Source organism: Pantherophis guttatus, chromosome 1, assembly GCF_059756535.1.
Source record: "Pantherophis guttatus breed Tessera chromosome 1, ASM5975653v1, whole genome shotgun sequence".
In the NCBI taxonomy this organism is placed as follows: Eukaryota; Metazoa; Chordata; class Lepidosauria; order Squamata; family Colubridae; genus Pantherophis; species Pantherophis guttatus.
In genome coordinates, this window is record NC_142063.1 from 310,927,525 (window position 1) to 310,949,862 (window position 22,338).

Below are 22,338 nucleotides of genomic sequence, written 5' to 3' on the forward strand. Positions count from 1 at the left end.
ACTCCACAGGCCAGATTCAGCCCGCGGGCCTTGAGTTTGACACCCCTGCTCTAGGCTAAAATCCAATATTTCATGTGCTGAATAAATATTACAGATATCTGCAGGAAAAATAGCCAGATAACATTGTAAGTACATCAGATTAACATTGGTCAAAGCAGCTCAAGGTCTGTGTTTCAGAAAATTAAATTGTGGAATTTGCTTAAATCATGCTATATTAGTTGCCTTGAGTTGTTTATAAAAATAATAAAAACAGGATTAAAAAAGACAGACAACTTGACCTAAGAAATTCATCAGCTTACTGGGAAAAAGAATTTAGTATGTGTGTATGTATGCATGTGCATATGTATATGTATGTGTGTTGAAGCATTTTATTAAACTTCTAGAGAGGTTTTTTTTAAAATTATAGACTTGCATATGCTTATTATTCTCTTTTCAAAAACCACATAACCTGTATGAACATTCTTTAGTTTTTTATTTTTAAAGCTGCACATTTTGTCTGTTCACAATCCTCTCTTTGCCATCCATGCTTCTGTCTTTGAAAGTGCCTGCATGTGTAATAGCAGGAGTTTGCCACAGGGTGGTACACCATGTCTATTTAACTGAAGAGTTTTCAAATTCAGTTGACTGTCTAGTTACAGCCCCCTCCTCCACCACCCCCAGCCCCCATCAGTGTTGTCTACCGGTAATAGAAAAGTCAAGAGACATTGGAATACCTGGACTTCTGCCAAAAGGTTTAATATTCTAAAACAAGAAATAAGCAGGTTCTTCAGAGGATGTGATTTTATTTATAACCATACAAATGAGAGTCTCTGCCTCAACTAGTCCTAAAGAGAGAAAGTGGTGGTTTTTCTCAGGCTTTCACTGACCTTTTTTAAGCTAATTGGGGGTGGAGTGGGGGGTGGGATGCAAATCAAGTGCAGGGCAAATGTGCTTCTCAGTTCAAAATCTTTACATAAATTTATTTTGCAACATGCCATAATTAAATTTGATTGACTACATAGTACTGTGTTTTCCCAAAAATAAGACCCTGTCTTATATTTTTTTGAACCCTGAAATAAGTGCTTGGTCTTATTGCCATGCACTCAAAAGCCTGATTGGGCTTATTATTAGGGGATGTCTTATTTTGGGGAAAACAGGTATAAGGATAAACTACAGTCATTATTATATGAGCGAACATGTCTTTGTGCAGTAGGATTTTCTTCATATAAAACAGATCTGAGAGTTACAGGAAAAGAGAAAGGACCGTGGGAGGGAAGAACAAGATAAAATGTCATCAATGCTTCTAAGAATTGCATACAATTTGACATAATCCCATCAATATGATTTCTAATTGCCTGAGAGCATAGCAAAATGATCACGAACCGGTAGAATGTAAATAATCTCAATTGGGAAAGTGTAATGTTGTTGAAAGGGTTGTCATGTAGCCATTCACAGCTATGTGTGCAGCACTGAGAGTGTTTTTGTCTAAAAAGCAATTCTTGTATAGTAAAAATGTGGCATGCATAGCATATATACAGGGGTGGGATTCAGCCAGTTCGGACTGGTTCTGGTGAACTGGTAGTTATGGCCAGCGGCTCGGCATGCCCACCCGTCCCTGCACTATCCCGTCTTATTTAATCGCCGTGTTTTTGACACAGCACGCATGTGCGCAAGGCATGAGAGAGATCGAAGCTATCCCATCCTATACAATCGCTGTGTTTTTGATGCAGCGTGCATGTGCGCAAGGTGCATGCGCATGAGTGAAGTGAGCATGCATGCATACACACTCACATGTTCAATTCTGGGTGAACCGGTTGTTAAATTATGTGAAGCCCACCTCTGCATATATAACGTAAGAACATAAGGGGTCCTCTGCTGGATAAGATTCCTGACCATCTAGCCCAGCAGTCTGATATTACAATAGCTCAGCAACTGCACAAAGAAACCTGCTAGTCTCCCAACAGATGGTTTTGAAAGCTACTCACTGATACCAAGACTAATAACCCTTGATCTCTTATGATGTTCATGAATTGGTCCAACTCTTTTTTGAAACCAGCCAAGTCATCACCTCATGTTATGGCATAGCAAACACTCTTTTCCAACAACTCAAGAGACAACTCTACACATGGACATCACCAGACAGTCAACACAGAAATCAGATTGACTGTTTGCTCTGCAGCCAAAAATGGAGAAGCTCTATACAGTCCGTAAAAACAAGGACAGGAATTGACTGTGGCTCAGATCATAAGCTTCTCGCTGCAAAATTTAGACTTAAATTGAAGAAAGTAGGGAAAAGCACTAGACCACTCAGGTATGAACTAAATCATATCCCTGATGAATATAGTGTTGTGGTCTGCCAGCAGCCTGCGGAGCCGGCAGCGGAGTCAGACAGTGAGGAGGCTGGGGCCAGTCCTGGAGTCTGGGGAAGGTCCGGACAAGGACTCTGCATCAAAGGCAGAGATGGGGCCAGGCCCATCTGGGAGTGATGCATGGACTCCAGAGCCCCCAGAGTCAGACAACAGAGAGGCAGAGGAACAGGGGGAACCTGTTCCTAGTGCATGCATGCACAGAGTTGCCAGAAGGCAAGACCAGCTAAAGCAAAAGGGACAACTCAGGAGTAAGGCCAGGAGATGATTGGCCCCTCCCATAAGGCTTAAAAGAGAAACAAAGGCACTTGGACCTTTTGCAGGAAAGCAACGTTGCTAACTCTGTTTAAAGTTGGCATCTCTTGCTTGTTTCTGAACTCCATGGGGCTTTGCCAAGTAAGTCCTTTGGCAGGGTGACAAAGAAGATAAAGGTTGGTGATTCTTCCGAAGGACTTGTTTTGCAACTAATTGGGACTCAGCTGGGAATGAACATAATTCTCAGCTGTTACAATAAAATAGGTTTGTTTGGGACTAATTGTGTATTGTAATGACTCAGTAAGCCTAGGTCACAACATATACAGTAGAGGTGACAAATAGATTTAAGGAATTAGATCAGATAGACAGAGTGCCTGAAGAACTATGGACAGAACTATGGACAGAGTGCTTGAAGAACATTGTACAAGAGGTAGCAACTAAAACCATCCCAAAGAAAAAGAAAGGCAAGAAAGCAAAATGGTTGTCTGAAGCAGCTTTGCAAATAGCTGAGGAAAGAAGGGAAGCAAAAGGCAAGGGAGAAAGAGAAAGATACATCCAGTTGAATGCAGAATTCCAAAGAATAGCTAGAAGACATAAGAATGTATTCTTAAATGAACAGTGCAAAGAAATAGAGGAAAACAATAGAATAGGGAAGACCAGAGATCTTGTCAAGAAAATTGGAGATATGAAGGGAATGTTTCATGAAAAGAAGGGCATGATAAAGGACCAAAATGGCAGGAACCTAACAGAGGCAGAAGAGATTAAGAAGAGATGGCAAAATTACACAGAAGAACTATACAAGAATGAGCTTAACATCCCTGATAACCACGATGGGGTGGTCACTGACTTTGAGCCAGACGTGCTAGAATGTGAAGTCAAATGGGCCTTAGAAAGTTTCAGCAACAACAAAGCTAGTGGAGGAAACAGTATTCCAGCTGAGCTATTCAAAATTTTAAAAGACGATGCAGTAAACATGCTACACTCAATTTGCCAGCAAATTTGGAAAACTCAACAGTGGCCACAGAATTGGAAAAGGTCAGTTTACATTCCAATTCCAAAGAAAGGCAATGCCAAAGAATGTTCAAACTATTGCACCATTGCACTCATATCACATGCTAGTAAGGTTATGTAAAATCCTACAAGCTAAGCTCCAGTATGTGGATCAAGAACTACCAGAAGTACAGGCAGGATTTCGAAGAGGCAGAGGAACAAGAGATTGCCAACATACGCTGGATCATGGAGAAAGCTAGGGAGCTAGGGAGTTCCAGAAAAATATCTACTTCTGCTTCATTGACTATGCTAAAGCCTTTGATTGTATGGATCACAACAAATTGTGGCAAGTTCTTAAAGAGATGGGAGTACCAGACCATCTTCTTTGTCTAACCCTACATGTGGATTAAGACGCCTCCTTTCTAGACTCAAAGTCTTCAAATGAGGGATTTTGCCCCATCCCTTGAGCTTCTTAATTGCCCTCCTTTGAACCATCTCTAGCTTTACTACATCCTTTTTGAGGTATGGCAAACAGAGCTGCACATAATATTCTAGATCAGGGGTCTCCAACCTTGGCAACTTTAAGCCTGGAGGACTTCAACTCCCAGAATTCTGCAGCCTGCTTTGCTTAAAGTTGCCAAGGTTAGAAACTGCTGTTCTAGATGTAGTTGCACCAGGGATTTATATAAAGGGCATTATAATATTGGCATCACTATTTCCAATATAATTTTCTATTGTCTTTAACAAACTTTTGCCCCCTTTTTTTTAAAACAGATGTGAACTATGTTGACATCTTCATTCCATGAACTCTTTCCTTATAACTTCTGATCCTATTACTTTATAAATAGTTGGAGCATCATTTTACACTTGCTCACATCTTCCATTTTGATACCCACTCCCGTAATGTGCAGAGATTCCTTTGAAGCTTTTCAAACTCCCTTATTGTTTTTACCACTCAGAACAATTTAGTGTCATCAGCAAACTTGGCTATTCTACTAAGCACAGGTGATTCCAGGTCGCTTATAAATATATTTAAAAAGCACTGATCCTAGACAGAATCCTGGGGTTAACTGTACTCATTGTGAAAAATGAGTGTTTATTTTTACTCTTTGTTTTTTATTCTTTACTCAGTTTCTTATCCACAAGAGGGCCTGCTCTTTTATTCTATGGCTATTAAAATTATTCAAAATCAACCTTTGATTATGTCAGAGCCTCTATTATTGTGATTTTAAACAACAGCAAAGCTTTCTAGAGTGGGATTGCTCTTTTGGCTTCCCATTTGAGTTTTCTTTTCATCAGTCTATTGAGTTCTGAGAATTTCCCTTCTTTGAACTGAAATATAACTATGCGGAACTTGCTGTGTAAATTATCTCATATCTGAATGTTGAATTTAATGCACTATTGCACTACGTTCACAATTTCACATTACAAAAATGCAATAATAAGGACATTTTATTGAGAATTAGGCATAATGAAATATGATCTCTTTTTCCCATAAAGACCAATTTATTTTTTTCTGTTCAATTGTGTTCAATTCTCATTTTCTAGGTATGGTGGGTGATAAATTAGTAGAATATTATAAGACTTTGTAATGTCATGTAGTCAATGTTTCCATAGATTGTACCAAAGTATTGAAATTGACAGTATTCTACATGCTGAAAAATCTGATTGCACAGACTTCCTCTTTGTGTGGAAGACCGCAACTGTGCACTAGCCAAGTATGGCTATATAATCCATGGTGGGAAGCATTGCAATCACATAGAAATATCAGTCTGTGGAATGCCTTCCTGTTGGAGTCAAAGAAAACAACAACAACAACAATAACAACCTAGATTGCCAAGGAAGGTTCTGTTTTCTCTGGCAGGAAAAGGGGAAATGATCACAGAGACCCATGACTAGAAGAGAACGATCCATTGAAGCTCTGCAGGTTCCTTCTCCAAAAGAATCAGAATAGAGGAGGGTATGTCCTTTTTTTCTGCCAGAAGCTGCCCAAAATCATTGGAGTTTATTTATTTATTATTTTATTATATCTATATGCTGCTCAGCTCACTGTTACATTTGTTTGTTTGTTTGTTTGTTTGTTTGTTTGTTTGTTTGTTTTATTGTACTTATATGCCGCCCTTCTCCTGAGGGACTCAGGGCGGCTTACAGAAGTTGAGACAATGAAAGCAATAAAAATAACTACATCAATTTAAAATCCATCCAATTAACATTGACTTTCAGATGCTGGGTGGCATGCAAATTTGATTGTTAAATAAATAAAGCTGGCCCCAAGATAGAGGCACCAGTGTGCTGACCTATTCTCAGTTATGATCTCAAAGTCAGAACAAGGGAGATTTATGGTCAACCATATTACTAATACAGGTTCTTCTTTAATCCTAATGCACATATGCATGGACCCTTTGTACTTGACTCTCCTTCTAGGAGAGAGTAACTAGCTAAATATTTAGCTCAGTCTTTCCCCATTATGCATTTTCTTTTTTGTTTTTCAATTAAACTTAAAATCCCACTTCACTTATCTTCTCCAAGCTATATTTTTAGGGATACCCATACACAGAGAAAGTTTCACTTTCTCTGACACCACTGTCATAGACAAATCACTACTTGAAGAAGTTGAACCTTAAAACTACCTATAACTTCAGCTGGAGTAGAAAATAAATGTGACTGATTTCCTCTGGGACTGTGAATCCAGAACATTTTCTGAGTCTTTTCAATGAATTTGTTGCAGGTAGTAGTCTTAATAAGATCTCCATCTCCACCAGAAAGATTGGAGATGATCACTCCCAAATGTCTTTGATTAAACCATAAAGCCTGGCTCAGCTCCTTGGTATTCAGGGGAGCTAGGTTAATGAAACATTTGGGACAACAGCTAGAGTATAGATGTCAGAAAATGTCTTGCAAACATGATCAATTACCAATAATAACTACAACAGAGGACTTCAGAGGTGTTGGATCTCTGTCCATGATTAATTTACACCTTTTATTTCCTGTAGACTCTATTCCGATGCCATAGCACAGAGACATTTAGACACAAGAGATCTATTAAAGTCAACATTAATAAGGCTTCTGCTGCTTGAGTTAAGGAAAGACATATACTCCTATTAAACTACATTACAGGTTACTCTTATCTAAATGTTGGTGTCTGGCAATGCTTATCAGATTGTAACCCTTCATTGTGGCCTGTGGTAGAATGATTTAATTGGCTGATTTAAAGTGCTGGCAAGAAAATAGCTCAATCCTCTCTGACAGAGACTTAACCAAACTTTGAGAGGTAGTTTGAGAGGTGAAAACTGCCAAGCTGGCCTGAAAACTGCCAAGCTGGGAAATACTAAAGGTAAAAGCAATATTATAGCAAAATCTTATGACACTATGTGAAGTATCTGTCTTATGACTCTTGAAGCCTGGTGTTGATTCACACATCTAAGAATAATCAACTACTCTAAAAATTGCTATAGAATTCCTTTATACTGCTCGGAAGGGATTTTCTCTTCTTTGTTTTGACCATTCCTAAATGTCCCTGTCAAATTACTCTTTCTTTAATAAACATTTTCTTTAGTAATATTTTTCTGAAATCATATTACTATCTATTGGTTGGGATAGATATTGTTATTTTTCCTTCTTTGCCTAAGAAGAGGCTCCTTGCATTAACTGTTGTAAACTATTCTTCATGATTTCTACAAGTTTCTTGCTCCTGTTTCCAGGACTAGAGACCTCTAATTCTTTTCCCTACCAACCTTATAATTTCATTTGTCTAGTGAGATCTTTATTTCACTTTGTGGACCATAGAAAACATCTTGTTTCCTGAAAAATCTCAGACCGAAACCCTGTTCTCTATTTGGTACTGATAATCTATAAATTCTCTTAAGTATTCTCCTTTTTGGTATCCTGTGAAAACTATAATCTCATTGTGAGTTATCTGCTTTGAAAATGGGTATGCGGGTCAGCTAGAGTTCTCTGCTGTATGAAAAATTGCTATTTACTAAGGCTTTGCAATGTGTCTTGCATTTAGGCCTTTATAGTGAAGTGTTGCAATATGTGAGGAGAACGCAATGGCAGTGCAATTGGTCTTACTGAGACATTTCATTTTGGTTCTGGGCTTTCTCTGGCACTTCCATACACAGAAGCCTCTTCCAATTCCTGGACATTCTAGAACAGGCCCCCAAATTGACATTAAATAAAACAAAACACCACATCCACTTCATTGTTTAGAACAGGGGTGTCAAACTCGCGGGCCAGATGCATCATGTGCTGGCCACCCCTACCCCCATTTTAGCAAAAGGGGAAAAAGTTGTAATATGTGACATGACAACAATGTGTTGTTGCGAGTTTGACACTGCTAGTTTAGAGGCAGGGAGCCATATTCATGAAACCACATTGAAGCAGCACCTCACTCACATTTCATTACCTTTGAAGCAAAGTACTCTTGCAAAGTTTTTTATTGTTAACAACTTTATAGTTATAGTATTGATCAAATATTATTCATAAATTTCATTATTTATTTAACCAATACTGCAATATTTGACACCTTCCTGATTTTTATAACCAGCAAAATAAATCAGTTTGCTCCATTCAGTAATAATTTGTATTTGAAGATTAGATCATTTTCATGGAAGTTTTCCTTTCTCAGTGGAATATTTTGTCCATTGCTTCATTCAGTGCTTTATATATTTATATATTAATAATGTTTACTATCAACCAAATGATTGATCTATATAATTGTATGCAGAAAAAAGCACACACATTAGATCAGTAGAATGTATGTGACTGTTTCACTTCATTCTGTCCTCATTTTGCAAACCAAAGATCTGAAGACAGTGACTTACCTCGTTCACATGATCTGCCTAGGTAGCCTGTACCAGAGCAATCACAGACATATCTGTTCCAGCCATCTCTACAGACGCCATTGTTTTTACATGGGTTGCTTAGACATGGCTTTGCTGTTTCTCTTGAACAGGAGGGTTTCACCCCAGATGTGCTCTGGATTTCTGCCATTTGACGGATGTCTTTACTTTGTCCATCAATAAACAAATCTCGAATGCAGCCCACGTAGCCATAATTTAGAAGGGCTGTCCAGACCTCCGTTGGAAAGACAAGGCCAGCTTTATTTTCTGGCAAACCTCCAAGGTATAAATCATCATCTAGGTCCAAGATCTCACTTTCTCCTGGTGCAGTATACGGTGTACGCATCGTGTTGACAGAAATGGTACCTATTTAGGAACAAAGCATAAGTAATTTATTTGAGACAACAGGTTTTAACTATGTATTATTGGTATTTATATTCTGTTTCCCAGTGAAAATCATTTCCCCGCCCCAGTAATTATAATAAATTTTTTTAAGGCCACATGCATTTATTTGGAGAAAAATGGAAACTTGAATAAATTATTTTAAAAAGGAATAGAAATAACTCATTCAATTGTTATTACAAGAATTAATCATGTGGAATGAATTATAGTTCTATGTTCATTTGTTTCATTTGCTGATAAAAACAAGGCAATTTTCTACAATATATTTGCAAGAGGGTATATTGATTTTCTAACATGGTAGATACTACACAAGATTGTGTGATGAAACCAATTTAATTCCTCTATAGCATATAATTTGATCATCTGTATTCATTAGTATCAAGATGGCACATTTTGTACCAAGCTAGCACCATACTTGGTTCTTTTTTCTTCTAAGAAGTAAGAACATTAATCAATCAGTCAGTCAGTCAGTCAGTCAGTCAGTCAGTCAGTCAATGCATGAATACAAATACCATGTGACTAGGAAACAAAAATTATAACCGGAGAACTTTTTCTCCAGATTATTTTTAGTAATGGGTGACCGTAATTTTATGAAATTGAAAACAAAAAATAAAACAGATATAAAAAAATAATAGCAGAAAAATGAAGTGAATGTTTCCTCATATGTTTGAAGAACTACATATCATAGTAGTGAAATGTTTCCACTACTACGTAATTTGAATGAAAAATGGCACCGAAGAACAATCCAGATTAATTAAAAACAACTTAAAAAGTAACTAGTCTGAGTTTGAAAAAAGGACACTATGGAAAGTCAATTGAGGAACCCACAATTTGCTCTGCCTTATCAGATGGTAACCAAACCAGGGCCTCCGCTGTTATTTTCAAGATACATGAGAGAGGAAAACAGTGCTTGGATCAAAACATGATCAGAGAGTTTCCAGCTGTTTCTTATATTGAAATAATTTGATCTTAAACATTAAATATAAATTTAGACTAAGTATTCTTCTGCTCTAAGCACATTTGCATAATTTATTTGTCCTGTTCTTGGGGTACATGGAGCAGCAGTAGATGAACAATCTTTGACTGACATTGCCATTTAGAACCATCATAATCTGTTATTTTAGTTATTTAACATTTGTGACACAGACTGCTCCTCCTAAAATACTGAGACAAATAAGACCTGATAAAAAATGAGATATCTGAATGGATCAAACTCCTTTCCCCTAAACTTTTTTTTAATTATTTGAAGAGTTTCATTTTCATCAAAGTTTCATAAATAATAGCAGTGTCAGTTGAAGGATATTTGTTTAAAGTTATGCTTTAGGTCAGAGTAACCATGCTGCAAAAAAAGTTAGTTACTCTACCCAATTTATTCAAATCTAAACTTTGGAACATTTCCCTAAATCAAAATTGCAAACTTAAATATTTTCAATTGTATAGGCAGGATTTCAAAAATTTGCTTTCCTAAAAGTAAACTTCTGAACAAAACAGGCTGTAGTTTCTGAGGAGATATGCATAAGGCTGCAGTAGAATTGAACTGTTGATTAGCACTATATTCTTGCCAGCAAACTATGCCAAACACATACAAAATTGTTTACAAAGTAGAAAAAAAATGAAAGAAGCAGGATCTAAATTTTCAAAATATATATTTTAACTCAGATTCGTCCTAGTGTTTAAACATAGATCAGACAATAACTGAGATTGTTAATTATATAATACAGTACTGCCAGCTGGAGCTTTCTTCCAATAGGTCTTTTATATCCTGTATGCAAACCTTCTTCATGCTAATACACACACACACACACCATTTTTTCCTAGACATTATTATTTTATCTGAGAAAGCAAAAGTTGCTTTAAAAATTGACGCAAAGGAAAATTGTGGAGAAATCTTCATATCTGGAGAATGGTGTCCTTGTACTTATTAGATATGAGATTCTGGAGTCAGAGTGTGTTAAGTCCTGCCTTTTCTTGTGCAATCACATCTCCAATGGTCTGAGGGAAATTTCTTCTTCCATTATAGATCTCTGCCTCCTGAGAAATTGGAGAATTCTTCTTTCCCTGAAGAATCACTGATCTAATTTCATTGCCTACAAATTTGATGGAGAATTTTGAAAGCCATTTGTCTCCAGCTCTTTTTCATTCTCCTAGAAAAAGTCTGAGTTTTAGCCATGAACCATGAAATACAATATAATTCTATATATAAATAGGCACTTTTAATATATAAAAGGCACGTTCCATATAATTCCATATTCATTTCATAATCCTGCTAAAGTGTTAGAGACCTTCTGTAAACTCATTTTCATTTCTGCCAACTTTAAAATGGTAAGAAGAGACAGAGAATACTATGAGGCAATTATTTTTCCCTCCTGCCCATAAATTGGAGAGTGCAAAAATCATCATTCAGTCAATTTAGTGCCTTAAGCTACAGCCACTCTTGGAGTAGTCAGCATCTCCCCATCTATATCTCACATAGAAGGGAAACAATAATTTCTAGTATCCCTTCCCCTGTGCTTTCAAAATACAAGTAGTTCTTGACTTATGGCCCTAACTGGACTGGAAAATTCAGTGTTAAACCGTGCAGCTATTAAATGAGGCATCATGTGACCATAACTTGCTACATTCCTTGCCAGCTTCTTCATTGACTTTGCTTGTCAGAAGCTGGCTGGGAAAGTTACAATGGCAATTATGTGATCCTAGGACACTGCAACCATCATAAATGCAAGCTGGTTGCCAAACACTCAGATAGCAATCATATGATCATGGAGATGTTGCAACAGTCATAAGTGCAAGAATCTGTTTTCACTTTTTTCAGCACCTTGCAACTTCGAACAGTCAACAAAATGAATGGTTGTAAGTCAAGTATTACCTGTATGATGAAATGTGTTTATTTGGCCACTTTGAATAAAACAAGCAAACAAAATTGGTGTAAGAAAAAAAAGCTACTTATCAAAGTATCACTATTTTTGCTTATTATTTCTCATACAAATCTGTGATTATGGCAAAATACCATCCTTTTGCAACAGATGCTTTCCCAACAGCTACAACCAAATAGAAATATATGGGGTGGGTGGGTAGAAGTAAGGAGAAAGTTATGGCTTAATTGAAGCCAGAAGGTAGCGAGGCAGAGAAAAACAAAAGTTAGTGTGGGGGGGTGGGGGTGGGGGAAAGGGAGTCTAAAAGCCCTGAAGAGTAAAAGGAAATGTTGCAGTCTCAGCTCATCTACTTAAAGTACTAGGTAACAGGAGCAATACTTCACTGATCTTGTCTAAACTGAAAACTTAAGTAAAGTTAGGCTTGGCTAGTGCTTGGATGGGAGGCCTCCAGGAAATACCAGAAGCATAATGGGAAACAACCTATTAGTAATCAAGGACCACTTCTGCATTGTTGCCAAGAAAAATACACCGAAGTGTCTATGAAGTCAGCAGAAATGGAGACTACACCAAAGATTTACCTTATCAGAAAAAAGAAAAGAGAAAAGACCACAACATTTCACAAGTACCTGATTGGAGCAAATACTGCATGTGAAAGGGTCAAAGGGTAACAGCTCAGTAATACATAATTCAAAACCTTTATCCATCTACATCATAATCACACTGAGATGGTTACCAGGAAACAATTTAGTTGTCTATTGTTTGTGGATCTGTTAATAGTAAAACAACAATCTTTCTTCTGTTCCTACATTTAGACGGGAGGAAGCTTAAGCCTTGGAAACATTTACCATGCTTCTTTAATGGAATATAAACTAATTTAAAGTTCTCTTTGAAATCTAAAATCTATACTTAGTTAGACATAAGGGTGATGACTTTTTGTGCGTGCTTTTAATGTAGATGTCTGTGTCTGTGTCTGTGTTTGTGCATCTATCTCTACTAGTGGATCATATCACAACATTTTGCAGAATGCAGATATAACACCATGCATATTATTCTTGCTCTCCTGGAGTTTGATCAATAATGGATTCTGGGAGTGCCAGAAAAAATGTAAAAGCAAGAAATGCAGTGCAGTGCTAAAGGACAAAAGGGAAAGCACAACAGGTTAATCAAAAGCTCTTAGTGGTCCTTTTAAGCTCTGAGAAAGTGCTCAGCAGTAAAATGCAGTTCTCATTAATTATTTTCTGGGACTAGCAATTCATCTGGGACAAGGTCTTGTATATCAGAACATACTTTTATTTTTTTAGGCTTAGGACTACATTTGATCTTTGAATGCTATATTAGGGGATGCGCTACAAAAAAAGAGGTGAAGCCAAGACAAACAAATTGTTGGGATCAGAATAGAAACATTTGATTTACTTTAAAATTAAAGCAATATAGTTAATCTGAGTACTTTTTTATATTTTCCAAGGAACTTCGGGGGTTTGCGTAGCCATGCCTAAGGCTTTGAGGAAAAGTTGTTTAGTCGCTAAGTAGTGTCCGACTCTTTGTAACCCCATGGACCATAGCATGCCGGTCCCCCCCCCCCCCGATCCCCCAGTTCTCCATTGTTTCTCGGAGTTTGCTCAAATTTACTTTCATTGAATTAATAACGCTATCTAACCATCACATCCTCTGCCATCCCTTCTCCTTTCCCAACATCAGGGTCTTTGCCAATGAGTTCTCTTTTCTCGTTAGGTCAGGGTTTATTTCCTTCAGGATTGACTGATGTGATCTCTTTGCAGTCTAAGGGACTCTCAAGAGGCTTCTCCAGCACCATAATTTGAGGGAGAGAAGTGACATATACTTTTATAAATTGTATCTAGGCAAAATTAACTGCCTTATACTGAATCTAAACATTTACCTTTTTTAAAAAAATTACTGCTGCATTTAATTGGTATTGCCAAAAACAACAACAACAACAACAACAACAACAACAACAACAACAAACTTGTACCAGTGTATAACTTCTTTCACCAGGTTATGGGTTTTGTCAAAATTTCATCTGCATTTGTAATCATCACAAATTTCACAGGATCACCATGTTTTTAAGTGTCCTCAGAGCAAAAATTATAGAATTCCAAACAAATGAAATCAATAAATGATCTGAAACTTAAAACTGAGATTTGAAATCAATAAACAGTTGCAGTTAGGTATACTAAATCTAAATGGCAGTTTTCTCTGTCTTTTACATCTAATGGCAATCCAGATTTTTGAGCACAGATGCAGTAAATTCATATTGCTCTCTTTAGGTTTATCTTATATTATCTGTTTTCTCCCTGGGGAGTTTTTTCTGGATATTTAATGCCCACTTTTCCAATAGTGGAGCATTATCATCGGCAAGCCATTAAGGACAAACTGTCTTGATAACAATAAATGCATTTATTTGCTGCACAACTGATTCCTAACATCATTCAGCAGAGAAGGTAGCATACAGTAACATCTGAAATGATCGTTGTATGCTTCCCAGAGTTACTTTTAGTAAGATGAGCAGCTATACAATTTTGATTAATAAACAAAAGCTGGTTGGGTGACTTTATAGCAGTCATTCATTCTAAATTCAATTCACATCACAGGATTGTTGTTGTTGTTGTGGGGAAAATAGGAGGAGGAAGGAATATTTGCTGCCTTGAGTTACTTATAAAGTAATAAAGGTGGGGTAAAAAAACCAAATGAATTAAAAGTAAATAAATAAACTGAGCCAGCTATAAAAGAGTTGTCCGTCCTGGGTCCTATTTACCGTAATATTTTGAAGTGAAGGGAAGTTGAGAATCGTTTCCCAAGTTGATTGTATAGGAGAGGCAGTTCCTATTCTGGGAAGACAGTCCCAAGTTACTTTGGAAGTTGCCTCCTGAACTGGCTATTCTAGGTAATTTCTGCCTTATCTCCAACTTGGCAATTTCAAAATGTTGAAGAAGGTTGTGAGACATACATTACAGCAAATTTGAATGAAGCTGCTACTTCCATTAACAATTCATTTCTGGGCTTCTGACAGAAATGACACTAGATGGTCTGGAAGATGATGTTCTTTAGGACCCAGATAAAGGAAGTATGGCCTTCTGGTCCTGTCAATGACATTTGATATAATTTATCCTTCTGAAATGGCAGAAAAGGCTGGGGATAGGAGGCCCTTTTCTGTAGTGATTTCAGTTTATCTTCCTCTTACACATTCATCCCTTCAAATTTCCTGCCTCTCAATAAACAGATGGTCATTATGTCTTTGTTAATCTCTCCCCCAACATCAACATCCAGAAGAGATCGATGTTCTAGTATTTAGGAAGTTCTGCCTTCTAAACACCTTATTGGGATGAGGGGAAGAGTTAGTCAGTTATCATTAGCCATTGCCTCCCATTCTCAGTTTAGGAATAGCTATTCCTTTTGAATTGAGTTTATTACAGGTAGTCCTCAACTTACCACCACAATTGAGCCCAACATTTCTGTTCCTAAGTGAGTTTTGCCCCATTTTACGAACTTTCTTGCTACCATTAATTGAATCACCAGAGTTAGCAATCTGGTTGTTACATGAATCTGGATTCCCCATTGACTTTGATTGTCAGAAGGTTGCAAAAGGGGATCACGTGACCTTGGGACACAACAGCGGCCTTAAGTATGAAACAGTTGTCAAGCATCTGAGTTTTCATCACATGATCATGGGGATGCTGAAAAGGTCATAACTGTGAAAAACAGCCATAAATCATTTTTTCAGTACATTGTAACTTTGAATGGTCACTAAATGAACTGTTGTAAGTGAAGGACTACCTGTATTTGAGCAGTGGTTAGGAATAAAGCAGATATTCATGAGTGAACCTAGCTATCTCTAGTGAAGTTCTGATATGTGCAGAAATAGGCTGCTGTTCCTGATTGTGTTTTATTTATGCATTATAAACAATAGTTACAACGGGAGGTGAAATAAAGGTTTTTCCAAATATACTTTTTTCAGAAATTGCTTCCAAATTGCAAATGCAATCAATTGTTTGTTACTGTTTCTGTTGCTAAATTCTGTTTAAGAATATTGCAATCCTACTATCCTTTACTTAGAAATAAACTTCAATGAACTCAGCAGGACTCTGATCTGAACAGGTGGTTTGAAAATTGAAATAGCCATTTATCTTCCATAGATATTTTGCATTGCTCAGAAAGAAAAGAAAAGCATGAGAGCAGGGGTAGGTTTGGAAGAATCTGCTAGTGTTTTATTTGTGTTAATACAAATAACACACTAGCAGGTTCATATTCTCTCTCTCTCTCTCTCTCTCTCTCTCTCTCTCTCTCTCTCTCTCTCTCTCTCTGAATGATGGAGATGGAGCAACATTTTTGGGATGTCATGGTAGGTGATCCTATTTCTGATTTTAAAATGTGGACAACTCTGCAACTACTCATCCATGAAAGAATGTCTGGAAGAAAACCTTGATAGTCCCAAATTTTAAACATACTTACTATGGGTAAATACTTGCAAGGCATAACAGACTTCAACCCACAGAGGGAACTGACTCCCAAGGAGTGAAAACCTGGTGTTTTATTTGTTTTGTCATTATGATGATTGGTCATCACTTAAGTTTTTTTTTATTGTTTATATTTAGTTAGGGCACCTATCCCCTATTTCTTGGGGTTCTATCAGAGGTGGTATTCAGCAGGTTCTGACCAGTTCTGGAGAACCGGTAGAAGAAATTTTGAGTAGTTCGGAGAACCGGCAAATACCACCTCTGACTGGCCCACCCCCGACTGGCCCACCCCCATCGATTCTCTGCCTCCTGAGTCCCAACTGATTGGGAGAAAATAGGGATTTTGTAGTATCCTTCCCCTGCCGTGCTCACCAAGCCACGCCCACCAAGCCATGCCACCAAGCCACGCCCACAAAACCGGTAGTAAAAAAATTTGAATCCCACCACTGGGTTCTATGAATCAGGAATAATGTGAAAAGTACTTGAATAAATTGGAAAGTATCATATAGACTTATAGACACATACACACACAGAGAGACATAAAAAAAAAACCCCTCCTAGATTGCATAAGGGAATAGAGAAAAGGAAAGAAATACTTCCAACAATGAAATGGATATCTGGAAAATGCTACTCTGATTGAGACTGTGATTATTCCAAGCCTCTAATTATATACTCAGGGAAAAAAAGGCATGAGCCTCCTTCCACCCTATAATTTCTAGCACTTAAACTGGAATTCAGGTTTTAATTCAAAAATTCAATGACATTTTAGCTGTTAAATGTAGGCTTAGCAGTGAAAACAAACTGTTTATATAGTCTGATTTACACTGGTATGTGGAAGTAGAATTTGACCATATTGAATTTCTTGTCTGATTCAAAAACACAATCATGATTTTCCAGATGTTTGAATAGCAGCCTGGTTAAGGAAACCCTTGTGAAGGGCTCCCTTCCTTTTTCTTTTCACATTCTGAAGAGTTGAACAAAACATTGAAGTGCTCAAGTAGCCTCATAACATAATTGTTACTGCTATTTTGACAGGTTGCAAAAGGCACAGACAGCAAAGCTTTGCCGAATGCTTTTGTGGGATTTCCAGCCTCTTACTTTCTCACCTCCTCCTCTCTGCTTTACCTGCAAGGTTGGCACTGTAGCAACAGACAAACATTTCCCATAGGTATGAGTTAATGAGCCTCTTCAATTATATTCATTATCTCAGCAATTTCATTTTAACAAGTCTGCTTTGTAAAACTGAGACTTGGCAGCAACATTACATCAGGCAATAGCAGAGGAAATGAAAGGAAATAGGGACAGTATCAGCTCTGTTAAGATGCCACTTTTGTCTGAATTGTCCCTCTTCAATTGCTCATCTGACAGTCATTAGCATTTCCACTATCTACCACTGTACTGCAACAGAAGCAAGAAGGGGAGGGATGGCTTACTTTGGCTGCTGAGTAGCGTCCTTTTCCTTACTACACTGGTAGAATCAGTCACTAAACAGCTTACAAGTTGTAAATGAAGCAGTGGTGGGTTTCTACTGGTTCGCCCCAGTTCCGAACCGGTAGCAAAGGTAAGTGGAACCCACTACTGAAATGAAGATAGGATGCTGAGCATGTTTCCATTTGTGACTAACTGCACTTTGTTGCTTCATCTGAAACAAATTAAGTTTCTTGTAACCAATCTGGTTTAATCCTAACTTGTTCAGAGAAACTATTTCCAATTACCTGTAGTTTCAGATTCAAGCAAAATAACTGCAGTGAGATGAAAACAAAATTGATTTCTAACATTTCCATGTATTTCTTGTTTTGCACTTCGGCTGGAAAGCCAGTCAATGGTGAGATAAGCTGAAGACTTAAAAAAATAAGCCCTTTTAATATTACTTTTAAATAATGTGTACATTGGAAAATAATATATACTAACATCTATGATCCTGATAAGGCTGCCTATTATTTCCCCCAAAAAGGTAACACTAAAATCCATACACACAATCTTATAACTTTCTACATTTTTATGGAATGTAGTATTTTGTGGACCAATGTCAAGTTAAATCAGATCTTTTATATCTGGTCCAATAAAAGTTTCATCTCAATAAAGTTACTTCCACATGACGGTTCAAATTGATAACTCTTTTGGAACAAATTTCCTATGGTGCTGTTTTTTATTTGCTGCTTTCTATTTGTTTCACTTGCAGTGTCATTGAGACCACTTAAGGTCCTGCAAGAGAAATGCTAGCTTTAAGTATTTAAAAGACTATTTAAGTAGTAAATGTTTTATCAGTTTTGCCTTATCTTGCTCATTGGACCAGCTACACAGTGTCAAATTTCTGAGTTTTTGTATGGTTTTTTTTTCTTTTTGCAGTTTTTGTTGATGCAGAACCTGAACAAGGCAATGGTGTTTTCTTCTTCTTCCTCCTCTTCCCCTCCTCCTCCTCCTCCTCCTCCTCCTCCTCCCCCCCTCCTCCATCTCCTCCTTCTGACATTTCATGTTAGCAGAAAACAATATCTTTGCTCCTGAGATTTTGCATAGGGAAATCAGCAGTGAGCAATTCCTGAAGTCTGTAAATATGGTATTTTTTTTTGTTTTTACTGTTTTTTAATAAAATGACTAAAATTTCCTGACACTCATAAACTGAAATATAATATAGGCTTTGTCTTTACACTCTAAAAAATAAAAATCAAGTAAAAGTAGAAGAATATAACCCAAGAAGCTAGTATCTTTTCCTTAGGAAGTTAAATAGCAGCCCTTGAAAGTAATTTTCAGTGAACATGAAAGTTTAAACATATACACATCCATAGCTACTACACTATTCTCTTCCAGGATAAGAAGTTTTATGTAGTAGAAAAGGGAATAAGAAATAGGAAGACTTACTTTAACACAATTCATTATATATCTCCTTAACTTAATTATTTTTGCAAACCATTTTGGCTTCCACTACATCTATAGAGTGCTTTATATATTGTCTTTAAAAAAAAAAAAAACACTTCTGAGCTGTCTTTTCCAGGATCTCATCAACTTCATTCAACTACAACTTTCCTGATCTTCTATTCATCTCAATTCTTTCACTCTTCTTACATGTATTTGTTTTTGCAATTCTATCGTACCTTAGCATTTATGTATCATTTCTCCTCTTTAAGAAACATTTCTCTAAGATATGTGAAAATCTTATTATTTACCACAGGCAGAACCTATAGACATTATGATAAATAACATTCATTCATTCATTCATTCATTCATTCATTCATTCATTCATTCCATTAATCAATCAATCAATTTCTGTAGCTACCGAATTCAACTAAATGATTCTGGGTGGCTTAAATTCTATAGTATAATAGAACATTCCTTGCAATATGATAAGTTCCTTTTAGTTTCATGTCAAAGTTGAATCCAAGGTACACTTAATAAATAAAGGCTTTATCTGTAAGGAACAATATTTTTATTTATTTATTTATTTATTTATAATTAAATTTATATACCGCCTTACTCCCGAAGGACTCAGGGTGGTGAACAGCCAGAAAGTAAAATATACATAATACAAATGTTAAAAACCCTTTAAAATACATTAAATACATTGGCCAGATTTAAAACACCCCAATTATAAAACCAATTTAAAAACAATTAAAAGGGAGGTTAGGCCAGACCAGCCTGCTGGAATAAGAATGTTTCGAGGGCGCGGTGAAAAGTGTGCAGATCTGGGATCCTCCGTATCTCTGGGGGGAGCTCGTTCCAGATGGCAGGTGCCCCCACAGAGAAGGCTCTCCCCCTGGGGCCCGCCAGTCTACATTGTTTGACTGACGGCACTCTGAGAAGACCCTCTCTATGGGAGCGTACTGGTCGGTGAGAGGCTATTGGTGGCAGAAGGCGGTCTCGTAGATACCCCGGTCCTAAGCCAGGGAGCGCTCTAAAGGTGGTAATCAAGACCTTGAAGTGCACATATTTCACCTATCTTTGTTTTTTTTCCCAAAATTTATATATAATTTATAATTCTTCACTCACTTTTTGCTTTAATTTTTAATAACTACTTTTCAGATCCTTATTCCATCATACAACCAAATATTAACCATATTTTTTGTTCTCAGTTTATTCTGCATACAAATATGTATATACATCCATACTCCCAACCAACACACTTCTAATATCACCACAAGCATCCCTTACACATTATCCATAAATTCATTAAAAAAACCAATGTATCTAAATGTTAAATGTATTGAACAACCACAAAATTGTTTCTTATACCTTGATCAATAATGAAATATTCACTAAGCATTCCATTTATTTTCACTCATTGCTTTCTTCTATATATTTCAGTGATTGTCTTTTGCAACCAGCCTTCAACTCCATATTCATACAAAAAGCTTCATAATTCAAGCCTATTCACTTTATAACGTACTTACTCTAAACCTACAAATATGCAGTAAACCTTCTTTCATATTCATGTATTTCTCATTGTCTTGCTGAAGAACTAAAATTCTATCTGTGCACCTCCTGTGTGGCATGAAATTACACTGGTTTTCCTAAGTTTTGCTCATTGTCATCATTTTACTGAAAATTCTTCCAAGCAGCTTCCCAGCCACACTTAATATGGAGTGTTTCCTATTTATTGATTACTTTCTCTTAGTAAAAGAGAATATTAACAGCATTTGTCCAGTTGCTTGGAATCAAACAAGTTACACAGCCACACCATAAACAAACCATATCCATATATTAGCATTTCTCCAGTTGTACCTTTTTCTTCCCTAGAAAACTGATACACCAAGAAGTGTGGAAAGCCTAGATGTAAAATTTATGTGCTATTTTATTTTTACTGGTTATATTTTAGTAGAAGAATTCCACAAAATAAATTGTGCACATCTGATAATGCAATATTTTGTTGAGGAAAACTATTCCCATGAAAATCTGATTTAACTCTGAATTGATTCTTTTTTCCTCAGCAGAGATTAATCCATACAATATATGAAGAACTTAATAGTACAACTAACAGAAATCAAAATGTAACTGTATTTTATGATACATACAATTACACCAATGATGTTTTCTAATGTTTTATTCATATATAGATGCATTTCCTTGATGCATTATGAATCAGTCAGTGCCAATTGTTCATTGATCATTTATTTTTCAACAAAGTTAAGTTTTTTGAAAAAAAAATATGAGTAGTGTACAACTACTAATGCATCAATTCTGTACCTGAAGAAAAATGGAATCATTTTATGTGTGATGTAAAGGATACTAATAGTTCACAGGTCTTTTATGTTGTTGTTATTTTTATTATTTTTATATTATTCTCCATAACTCTTTTGTGTTGGGGCAGTATATGAGAATTACGTTTCCTAATAATTACTGAAAATACTCACAAAATAAGCATCATTTTATTATCTGCTGAGTACTGTTCAAACTTTCCAATTTATTCAGGAAGACCATTCAAAATACTAATTAAATATTTCAAAATATAAATTGCTTTGTTGTTCTAGAATAATACTGAATACACATTTTTCTCTTGTATTTTTTATACTTTGAAGGATTTAAAGTTCATGAGCATTTTTGTCAAAACTTACCAGATCGTCCGTCTCTTTGAAAGTCAACATGGTACCACTCTCCATCATTCACCTTTTTCTGCAAAGCTTTTATTTTAATTGTTCCAGATCCCATGTCTAAAAGCAGGTAGAGGTGCCCATCAAGCATTTCAATGGCAAAGAAGTCAACTTTAACCATTTGTGGATGTTTTGCATCTTTCTGATGTCGTGGTTTGCCGTGGCTGAAGAGAATCAGCCCATTGGGCTCAGTAGTGCGAAAGTCAAAGGATATTGAGCCTGTTTTTTTGGCATTCCATTTAGGCAAAGAAATAAAGGATTCTGGTGTTTCAAAAGTGATTGGATCCAAGGTTGCCACATTTTCACACTTAAATGCCACGACACCATGGATCTTCATCTTAGGATCTCCTTGTTTGGCCAGTCGAGACAATTCTAGTCTTACATCATTGTTTTTATAAACAACCTACAAGCAAAGCACAGTAATTACCAGAATGAATTAAACTGTATAAATCAGTTTGAATATTAATTACATCCTTACATTTTATAATGTTTCATGTTATGAGGTTAAATAACACATTTTTTTAAAAAAATACATAAATTAGAGCATGTCTCTCTTTTTCTCTGAACCTGAATTTCAT

The 22,338-nt window shown here is 36.5% G+C and overlaps 1 protein-coding gene across 27 annotated transcripts in view; it reads right to left on the reverse strand.

Moving 5' to 3' along the window:
- The window catches only part of NRXN1 (neurexin 1), a 927,325-nt gene that overhangs the window by 528,652 nt on the left and 376,335 nt on the right, over positions 1-22,338 (reverse strand). For all 27 annotated transcript variants that reach the window (XM_034427409.3, XM_034427408.3, XM_060692589.2 and 24 more), the window contains 2 exons: positions 21,725-22,163; positions 8,414-8,797 (listed from right to left, as the gene is read on the reverse strand). In XM_034427409.3, coding sequence (XP_034283300.1) covers positions 8,414-8,797; positions 21,725-22,163 — 823 coding nt within the window. The remainder of the gene's footprint in view (positions 1-8,413; positions 8,798-21,724; positions 22,164-22,338) is intronic.